The sequence below is a fragment of the Orycteropus afer genome, unplaced genomic scaffold (genome assembly GCF_000298275.1).
Source record: "Orycteropus afer afer isolate SDZICR_OR568_19922 unplaced genomic scaffold, OryAfe1.0 scaffold00136, whole genome shotgun sequence".
Taxonomy (NCBI): domain Eukaryota; kingdom Metazoa; phylum Chordata; class Mammalia; order Tubulidentata; family Orycteropodidae; genus Orycteropus; species Orycteropus afer.
The window spans coordinates 6,043,720-6,054,285 of NW_006921723.1; the positions used below are offsets into that span (position 1 = coordinate 6,043,720).

The 10,566-nt window shown below is 53.2% G+C and overlaps 1 protein-coding gene across 1 annotated transcript in view; it reads right to left on the minus strand.

Annotated features, from left to right (window-relative positions):
• Nucleotides 1–10,566, minus strand: part of TTC34 (tetratricopeptide repeat domain 34) — a 52,041-nt gene that overhangs the window by 21,570 nt on the left and 19,905 nt on the right. Inside the window, exons 2-5 of the mRNA XM_007945521.1 lie at nt 6,802–7,651; nt 4,550–4,775; nt 2,773–2,974; nt 1,382–1,548 (exon numbers count right to left, since the gene is read on the minus strand). Coding sequence (XP_007943712.1) covers nt 1,382–1,548; nt 2,773–2,974; nt 4,550–4,775; nt 6,802–7,651 — 1,445 coding nt within the window. The remainder of the gene's footprint in view (nt 1–1,381; nt 1,549–2,772; nt 2,975–4,549; nt 4,776–6,801; nt 7,652–10,566) is intronic.

A 10,566-nucleotide genomic window follows, 5' to 3' on the forward strand; every position in this document is an offset into this window, starting at 1 on the left:
GAACTTCTTTTTTTAAGTTAAGTTCAGAACAGTGTTCTAGCAGTCCTGCTGCTGTGCCTGTGGCAGACATTGTTACCCGAGGAATGTTAGACGGGATGGTAGAATAGGGTCCTGTCCTGTCCTGGGGGTAGGCCCGCAAGGAGGAGAAAGGGAAAGAGGGATAATGTCTAAGAAGGTTAATAAGCTAACACCTGCAGAAACCTGTCACCCACCTGCACGGCCTAGCCAATCCAAGTTAAGCAGAACAAGCACAGGCCCAGGATATTTGGGTTAAGGGAAAGTCCCTAACTTGGAACATGTGCTAAAGCCCCATGTTCTGACCTAGACCTAGTTCCATATCATCATAATATCAGTATAATTATCACCACCTTCTTTTTGCAGTTTTTGGTCTTTGCATACTGGGCAAGCGCAGAAGGGCTCTCAGGGACCTGTCAATCAACTTGTCAATCAACCCGTCAGTGAAGGGACTCACTCCACCTTAAGAACATCCCTTCACACCCCTTTATGTCCTCTTAGGAAGTTTAAAACCCACAGAAGTTGAACAGCTTAACATCCTTCCCACTCGTGGGGAGAGACCTATTTCCCTCTTGGAAGTGTACTATGCTATACCAAACCAAAACCAAAATCCGACTTACAGCGATCCTCTTTGGGCTTCCGAGGCAGTATCACTATGGAAGTAGATTGCCCAACCTTCCTTCTGAGGAGTGGCTGGTGGGTTTGAACCACCAGCCTTCTGGTTCGCAGTCATATACTTTGCTATAGCTTGCTTTTAATAAAGGCTTGCATGCTTATGTGATTGATGCTTGTGATGTAACTTTGTTAATCTGCCACCTCCATGGTCACTGACCATCACCCCTTGTGGAGATTCTTCCCATGAGTAGGGTGAGGCCAGGGATCGAGGCTAGCAGCTCTGGACAACATCACTAATCAATCCCAGCACTTCCTGCTGTGCAGGATACTCCCTGGCCTTTAAAGCCTTTTTAACACAGGATCCAGGCACCCCTGCCAACATAGCTGAGGTGACATCTCCTAGCCCATCTTGCCTTTGAGGAGCCCTGTCATCCATGGAAGACTTGTTTATGGTGGAGAAGGCCCCTTGTGCACCTGAGGGTGCACCACTGTGGACAGGAGCTGGGCAACATGGAACTTCCGATGAATGGACGGGACCCTTTGAAATTGTGCAGGCAAGAAGGTGGGGCATCCCTGACTCTGCAGTGCTGGTGGGATGAGAAGACGGGTTTTGATGGGCTTCTCACTATTCCTGGTTGCCTGGCCCTGCTTCTCTCACTCTGGGGTTAGAAAGAGGGAGCTCCCTGGTCCTCTTGTGTCTCCCTTTCAGCCCCCTCTGCTTGCCCAACTCAATATGGAGGGGTGCTGGTACCTTCTGCTGGTCCAGGGCCAGGTACACCAGTGCCCGCCCACACAGCGCCTGCACGTTCCCTGGCTCGGCCCGCAGCACGGTGTTGAAGTCAAACATGGCTGTCTTCTTCTGGCCCAGGAAGCCATAGCAGCGGGCACGGGTGAGGAGGGACTCACTGGCCTGACCCCCTGGAGGAGGGAGGGCATGGTGTTTGGGGTGGGCATGGCTGGGCACAAGCCAGGCACACATGCCTGCCTCATGTCCAACATTTACAACACCCTCCCCTCGCCAGCCTTGGTGAGGGAGCCTCCAGGGGCCACCTTGGGGCTCACAGACCACTGGCACCACAGCACACAAAGAGGATAGTTGGGTTGCCTGGGGCACAGGCCAGAGGGCAAGGGGAGCCCCAGCAAGAGGCAGTCATAGAGGGCTTCCCAGAGGATGGGGCTGAGAGTCTGAGGCAGGAGGGGCAGGAAGGGGGCCTGATTCTCTAGGCAGGGTTGGAGTGGCACTGCGCAAAGGTGTGAGGCTTGGGGGCAAGGCCAACAGGGAGGAGTTCCTCAACTTCTGGGTACAGGAGGCTCCTCCCCAGAGAGGATGCCCTCACCCCCATGTCCTTCCTGGGGACCGGGAGCAGGCCTGGGGGTTTGGTATGCTCTTTCCCCTTGTCTCTTGTGGCCCTGGGAGTGCTCTGGTGACTCAGTATCCAGGGTGGGCAGAGGGGTCATCTGCTCTCCTAACACCCCCTGCACCAGCTTTGGGCCCTCAGCAGGGCCCTCGTTCCAGGAAGGAGCTGAGTCCAGACAAGGCAAGTGACATGTCTACCCATGGACACAGGAGCTGAGCTTCCACATGGTGGTGCTAATAGTGGGAGATTCAGATGTCATTCTTCCCTCCTCTCTTCAGGGCCTATTGGACAGGAGGTCACTAGGCCCAGCAGGGGAGGTCAAGGCTGACAGCCAGACACAGAGAATGTGCTCAGCTCTGCCTGTAGGCAGCAAGAGCTGTGTTACCATCATCCTGATGTCATTGTCACCCCAATGTCACCACCACTGGTATGTCATCATCACCCTCCCCTCTCTCAGGCCTTGGCCCAGGGTGCCCTCAGTGGGCTGCCCTGCCCCATCCATCCCAAGGGGATGCTTATTATGCAGGGGGCACCAACTGAGAACCAAGCATAGCCAGGGCCCCGTTTTCCCCACCCCCAGCAAATGCACATACCTGGCATCTTGGTCCATCGAGGGTCCTGTGCTGCAGGACAGCCTGCCAGGCCATAGGCAGGGGAGACTGTGTGCCCCCCCCACTGTGTGCTCCCACCTTGCTCTAGACCCTGTGTCTCCTGGCCCCGTGACAGAGCCCCCCACCCCACCAAGTCCAGGATGGGAGCTGGTCCCACCTAGGCCCTGCCCTACCTGCGGCGAAGATGGCCAGAGAGAGGTAAGCGATGGCCTCCTTGGCCTGGGCCCTGCTGTCCTCACCTGGCCATGCCCTCAGGATGGCCAGGGCCTGTGAGTGGCAGTGACCACGAAGAAGTTGCCGGTCTTTGTCATGGAATATGTCCAGGGTAGGCTGGAGGCAGGCTGTGTCCCCAGAGCGGGCCATTTTCTTCACCAGCTGCAGGGCAGGGAAGTCACTGCTGACCCCTCTCCCAGGGGATGTAGCCACCCAAGTTTCTCCCTGCACCCAGGATGCACCCCAGGACATCAGCCCCACCTGGGGCGCCTTCCCTCACTGGTCTGTCTGCTTTCAGGGCCCCAGGAGGCTCTCCGTCCACACTGGCACTAGAAGGTTTTTGCAGCCTGGTGCCAGTCGGAGTTACCCTTTGTCTCCTTGTAACACTGGGAGGCATGGAGGACAAGGACTGCACTGCACAGGGCAGATTGGGCAGAGTTTGGCCATATTGCCAGGTATCTGTGCTGGGGGAGGCCCCTTGGTGTCCCTGTACCTCTTTCTCCTCCTTCTCACAGGGCTGGCTCAAGACATTCAAGTCAGGCAGTGCCAGGGAAGGAGGCTTTCAAATTATAAAGTGACAAAGGGTCAGAAAGAGCCCTTCAGAGGCCTTGAGCAAAATCTCAGGACGGGGAACAGGCCCCCAACCACATGAACCACAAGGATGCACAGCCAGCCCTGAGGACCTGGTGCTGGCCCCTGCTGGCCAGTATGCATGTGACACTGACTAAGGAGCAGGTTTGGGGAATCCTCTTCTCTTGCACATGCCCTCTCAGCAGAGGGTCAGGAATCAAAGTAGATCAGAGGATAAGGAGAGGACTGACAGACTGCACAGCCCTGGGCTCCAAAGTCTGAGATCTGCCCCTTAAAACACAAGCTCTGACTTGGGTTAGGGTAGGGAATTTGTGGAATGCTGGAGTGCCTTTCATGAGAGCAGAGCTGTTTCATTGGGAGGCAGGAAGCAGGCAGAGGCCTGGGAAGCTGAGGCTTCCTCTTCCGGCCTTCCCAAGAGGGCAGGGTCACATCCTGATAAACAGGGACTTGTGGACAAGCCCAGTTTACCTGGGACACTTGGGGTGAAGCTTGGCTTACAATGGACTCTTGGCTCCTTTTCTTGATAGCCAGAGCAAAAGCAAATATGGGGCATCTACTTTGGTGGCGTAGCACCTAAGGCATTTGACTGCTAACCAGAAGGCTAGTGGTTCAAACCTATCAGCCACTGTGCGGAAGGAAGACTGGGCAATCTACTTCTATAAAAATTTACTACCTTAGAAACCCAAAGGGGGTCTCTATGAGTTGGAATCGACTTGGTGGCAGTGAGTTTGATTTTTTGGTTTGACTTGGAAGAAAGGCCTGATAATCTATTGCTGAAAAGTTAGCCACTGAGTACTGTTGCAAGCATAGTTCTATCGTGACACACGTGGGGTTGCCATGAATTGGAGTTGACTCAACAGTATTTTTTTTCTTTTTACTGTGAACAGAAAAACTATCAGATCCAGGAGAATCTGCTCCAATTAATTCCACCAATAACTCAGCAAGGCCAGAGCACAGATGAAGAGACAGAGGGTCAGAGTGGTGAAAGACCTGGCAAAATGGCACAGCAGGTGGTAGCAGAGTTGGGGCTGGAACAAGTCTTGCCTCACTCCAAAATCAGGCCATGGGGCACAGAGCAAGGGGCTGAGGAGGCCTGCTGTGGCCCTGACCTACTGTTGGCTCCCCACTCCCGCCTGGCATCCTTACCTGGTTGGCGTCATAGAAGAAGCCCCTCCGTAGCTGCAGCAGGGCCAGTCTTGCCAGCACGGGGGCTGCCTGGGGCCTCCGGGACAGGGATACTAGCAGTGCCTTGTGGGCGTCATCCAGGCGGCCCAGGCGGTACAGGGCGTCGGCCACCAGGAGGCGCAAGGCCTCATCCTCTGTATCCAGCTCTATCAGCAGTGTGGCCAACTGGTACACGCCCTGGGCATCCCTACACACAGAGAGAGCAGCTGAGGGAGGGCCTTTCTATGTGCCCAAGGAGTCAGGAAATCTGTCCCCTCACATCTGGCCCAGGGCCGCTCCCTTCCTGCCAGACTGTAGAGACCCTCACGCTGCATTGGCCCCAGAGCTGCACAGCTGTCCTCTACCCTCACTCTTTCACTCCATCCTCCCAGCTCCCCTGGGGCAGGCATTTTACAGATGGTGAAATGGAGGCCAATCCTGACTCAGTTTCCTTTCCTGCAAAACAAGTAACAGCTGTGGCTCAGTGACATGACTGCACACAGGCCTGCACTTGGCATGTTCCCAGTGCCCATGTTAGGGGGGATATTAATCAACTCCACTGCGAAGAGGAGCCAGACCCTCAAATTTGACAATTCCCAGAGAACGAATACAGACGGTCCCAAATCACATGACTGCACATTCTACCTAGGGGCAGATCAAAGTAACGCCAACTAAGCAATGGAGAGGTGAAGGCAGTGTGTGTGGGGGGCTGACATCAAACTCAGCCCCTGTAAGGCCCCCCAGTGCTCTGGACTTTGCTAAAACACATTCTGGCACCTCTCCAGCATTTGGAGCAGTGCAGTTAAAACAGCCACCTGCTTCACCCCCGGGTGGACAAAACCCATTGCCATCGAGTCGATTCCAACTCATAGTGACCCTATTGGACAGGGTAGAACTGGCCCATAGGGTTTCCAAGACGGCCATCTTTAAGGCAGCCAGACTCTCATCTTTCTCCCACAGAGCAGCTGATGGGTTTGAACAGTCAACCTTTTGGTTAGCAGCTGAGCGCTTAACCACTGCATGACCAGGGCACCCCAGGTGAGCAAAAAGATTGCTAAATGGATATCTGGGCTGGGAGGCTGTGGCCAGAGAGCTGTGGCGGGGTGGGGCAGCTTCTGGGGTCAGGCCAGCCCCTTGCCCAAGGACCGTACAGGTGACCCTGCTCCCTGTGGGGCTCTGCACCATAAGTACGAAACACTAGAGCTGAGGGCTCAGCCACGCATCTTGACAAAGAGCAAGCAATGTGGAGCCGCCCACGTAAATAACAGCCTGTTCACAGGACGGGCGCTTGCACTGTATGAGAAGCACGGCAACAGCAAGGGAGGTGCTCACGACCTGCTGAGGGGCAAAAAGAGGGCAGCAGGGCCGGTGGGATACACGAGGCTTTCTGAAAGATATACCTTATATGCACAAAGAGAAGGATTGGAAGGAAATGCTAATAGTGGGATGATGGGTAGGTTATTTTTTCATTTTTGTATATAATTTTCTGTGAAAACAAAGTCCCCCCCCCCCATACACCAGGCTTTGGGGACTGAGGGTCTTCAGATCTGGGCCCCAGTACTAAGTCTATCACCAATGCTTTAGGGAAACCAAGCAGCTACTCTCTGACTCCTTTGGCTGATTTTGGAGTTGCTCCCTGACTCATGGGACCCCATGCCCATGAACGATGGAACTAAACACTGCCAGGTCCTCACCAGCCCCATGGCCAAGTTCACATCAGACTGCTGTACTCCATAAGGTTTCATTGGCCAGTTTTCAGAAGCAGACCTTCAGGTCTGTCTTTCTAGTCTGCCTTAGTCCAGAAGCTCCACTGAAACCTGCCCATCATCACAGCCGCACACAAGCCTCCACCACAGATGAGGGGCACTGACCGCAAATTGAAACCGGGTCTGTGAATGGGAGGCTAAAATTCTACTACTGAACTACCACTGCCCCCATCTTGCCTCAGTTTGTTGTTGTTAGGTGCCACTGAGGGGGCTGTGACCCACAGAGATCCTACGAACAACACAACAAAATACTGCCCGATCCCACGCCGTCACAATCGTTGCTGTCTGAGCCCATTGTTGCAGCCACTGTGTCAATCCATCTCGTTGAGGGTCTTCCTCATTTTCCCTTGACCCTCTCTACTTTACCAAGCATGATGGTCCCTCCTTGCCTCAGTTTACTCATCTGCAAAGCAGAGGAGATCAGAACGAAGCAGGAGCCCTACACGTGCCTGGGATCCGAACTCTTACCCTTCCTGCGTCCTGAGGCTGCCTGTCTCTGTGACCTTCCTCCGGGGGCCAGTCATGCCCACAGGCCCAGGTTCTGGCCTCCGTTGCAGCATTCTGCAGCCCTCTTCGCGCAGCACGGTCAGCAGTAGCCCTCGCTGGTTCCAGGGTACGAAGGCCTTGGCGGCGAGCAGCACCTCCTCCGGCCGCAGTTGGCAGGCTGTGACATAATCCAACGCGCCCAGGAAGGCGCTGCCATCCAGCACGCGCAGCAGCCCGCGGCCGCACAGCGCGCGCACGCAGCTGTCCGGGTGAGGTGCGCCCTGTTCCACCACTGCCTGGAAGTCCTCACGGGCGCGCCGCGTGTCCCCGGAGTGCAGCGCGCAGAAGCCTCGCAGAGCCAGCAGGGGCGCGCGAGTCCCGTCGCGGAGGCCCGGACGGTCACCCGGACGGTTGCCTGGTCTCAGCAAACGTTCGCACAGTACCCGCGAGCCCGCCGCGTCCCCGGCCAGTAGCAGGCACTCCGCCAAGCGGACGCCCAGTGCCCGCCGCTCTACAGGCGGCGCCACGCGTAGTAGGAAACGCAGCGCGCCAGTCACGGGGCCCAGCAGCTCGCGGCCCGAGTCCCTTCGCAGCTCGTGGCGGCTGCGCACAGCCTCTTGGAAGTGGGCGAAGCCCAGGTCCGCGGCCTCCTGAACCCGGGCCCGAACACGTTCGCGGTCCTCCGCCGAGAGCAGCTCCTCCAAGTGCCTCCGCGCGGCTGCCGGGCTCTCGTGGAAGGCCTTTTGCAGGTCCCCCAGCACGTCTTGGGTGGGACTGTCCAGGAAGAAGGCTGCGGCCGCTCGCGTGATCAACAGGGCGGCCAAATGTTCACCTGGAGACAGAAACAGAGACATCAGTCTGCTTGTTGGGCTAGTCCCCTCTTTCAACGCGCAGCCCGGCCCCCCCCCCCCCCCCAGCGCTTTGAGATGCTCCAAAGCAAAGTACTTCCGCTCATCACATCTGCGAGTCTTCCAGCAGCCCAGGACACTGAGTTCCAAAGGCAGAGTCAGCAGAAGGCCTTGCTGCCCAATGGAGGCAGTAGGTTTATAATCAGGCCTGGACAACCAGGGGTTCGCTGCTGGGGTCTAACGCTGCTGGCGTGACATCAGTCTCACTTCAGGATCAGCCAAATAAATGGAAACACAGCTACACACCTCTGTCTCCTTGAGATTTTAATATGGATTTTATGATTGTGGTCCCTTTCCTGGTCAGAGCTGTGGTTCTGACTCTGCCACCTTGCAAAAGCTATTTGCTCATGCACCATCTTTATGTCACCTCTCTGGACTGTGTTGGGGCAAAAGTTTCCCTCTTTGAATGAGAGATCACCCTGCAGGTCCAGTAAAGAGGGGATGATGCGTCCCTGCCACTTACTAAGTGGATGAGCTTGGGCAGTTTACTCAAGCTCACCATGCCTCTGTTTCCCTTTCTGCAATGTAATGGCAAGTGTAGTGGTCTTCACTCACAGGGCTGTGGGGATTGAATGGATTAATGTCTGCCCCGTGCCTGGAACAAGGCCTGCTGTGTAGGGGGACTCAGTCAGGCTTGGCGTCCTCAACAGTGCCATGCTCCACCATTGTCATGCTTAATGTCTGAGCAACTTAAACAAATGCATATGAACAGGAGCTTTTTGATTGGTAAAGAAAAGTTAGCTGCCCCATCCCCAAAAGGACCCAGGCAGGATGTACATCAGGGAGAAATCAGGAAAAGTCAGAGCTGGGAGGAATCTGTGGTCCTGGGACCCACCCTGATTTTACAGGTTAGGAAAGTGCTGCTGGGGTAGGGAGTTTTCAGGGCCCACGTGAGTCTCAAGCCTGGATCTCTGAACCTCCACTTCTGTGCTTTTTTTCCACTGAGTCTTTCAGAAGTTTCAATGAGCCTTCATATGTACAAACTTGTTTTAATAGCAGCAACAACAACAACAATCCTTCACATTCAGATAAAGGCAAAAACAAAAACAAACAAACCTTCACAAATGTATAGAAGCAAAATTGCCGTTGGCTCTGACTTGCTGCCGTTATGGGATTATGGATAAGTGTGCAACTCAGAGCCAAGTAAAAAGTTATCTTGTACTCTGAGATAGCCAGCCAACCAACAACAGGATCACCTTATCTATTTCCTGTCAGTTACTGATTCCTGAACAAATGCAACTCTATCCCTCGTTTTTGCAGTAGTTTCTGGATCACAGGGTGTTGCAGTGGAAGAAGAACTCTTGGAAGCTAAACCAAAAACCCAAACTCACTGCCATCGAGTCGAATCTGACTCATAGCGACCCCTCTTTGGGTTTCCAAGGCAGTATCACTACGGAAGTAGATTGCTCAACCTTCCTCCCAAGGAGCAGCTGGTGGGTTTGAACCGCCAGCCTTCTGGTTAGCAGTCAAATGCCTTAGGCACTACACCACCAGAGCTCCTTCTTGGAAGCTAGTAAACCAAAAAAACCAAACTCACTGCTGTGGAGTCGGATCCAACTCATAGTGACGCCTTCTTGGGTTTCCGAGGCAGTGTCACTACGGAAGTAGACAGCGCCAAACTTCTCTCTGAGGAATGGCTGGTGGCTTGAACCACTAGCCTTCTGGTTAGCAGTCAAATGCCTTAGGCTCTACGCCACCAGCGCTCCCAGGAGTAGTTATTTATTTATCCATATGGAAATCTGTCCTCTCCCCTTCTTCTATGACTCCAATTACATAAATGTTAGTCTTCAGGATATTGTCCCACCAGCCACAGAGGCTCTCTTCATTTTTCTTCTATTCTTCATATTGGATAGTGCCTATTGATCTATCTTCAAGTTCACTAACTTTCTTGCTATCTCCAATCTGCTATGAATTTTTCATTTCTGTTATTACACTTTTCAATTCTAGAATTTCTATTTGGTTTTTGTTTTATAGTTTCATTTAGCTGCTTAGATTGCACATCTGTTTACTCATTGTAACTGTATTTTCCTTTAGTCTATGAATATAATTATAATAGCTCCTTTAATGTCCTTATTTTGTGAATTCCAGCATCTGGGTAATTTCGAAGTTGGTTCCTTCTGACTTTTCTTCTAATTGTGGGTTACATTTTATTTTCCATTTCTTTGCATATTTCTCAGTTATCTAGTGCTGTTATAACAGAAATACCACAAGTAGATGGCTTTAACAAACAGAAATTTATCTGATCACAGTTTAGGAGGCTAGCAATACAAATTCAGGGTGCCAGCTATAGGGGAAGGCTTTCTGTCTCTGTTGGCTCTTGGAGAAGGTCCTTTCCATCAGTCTTCCCTTGGGTCTAGCAGTTTATCAGGATTGGGATCCTGGGCCCAAAGGACATGCTCTGCTCCTGGCTCTTCTTTCTTGGTGGAAAGAGGGCCTTCTTTCTCTGCTTGCTTCTCTCTCCTGTTATTATAAAAATGCCCTGCTCCAGGTGGCCTGACCTCCAGGACTGAAATACCAGCCAAGTTCCTGTTATATATCCTGCTAGATACCCAGAGCATTCTCCTACCCCAACCCCTCCTGCTCATCCATGCACAATTGATGCGGACTTACCTACATATATCAGAAGCTGAAAACTCCATGGTGGCCATGACACTGCACTCTCCACCATGTTAATGACCCAATGCATTGTTAATGAGTTCCCAGAAGGCCTATAAATAACCATAACTTCCCTATTCCATGCTCCATATCAGCCCTGAAACCCTCAGCTTCGGGGTGCTTTATCTGAGATGCAGTCTCTGAGCTCCTTGCTTGTCAGCCTACAGTGTTGTTGTTGTTAAGT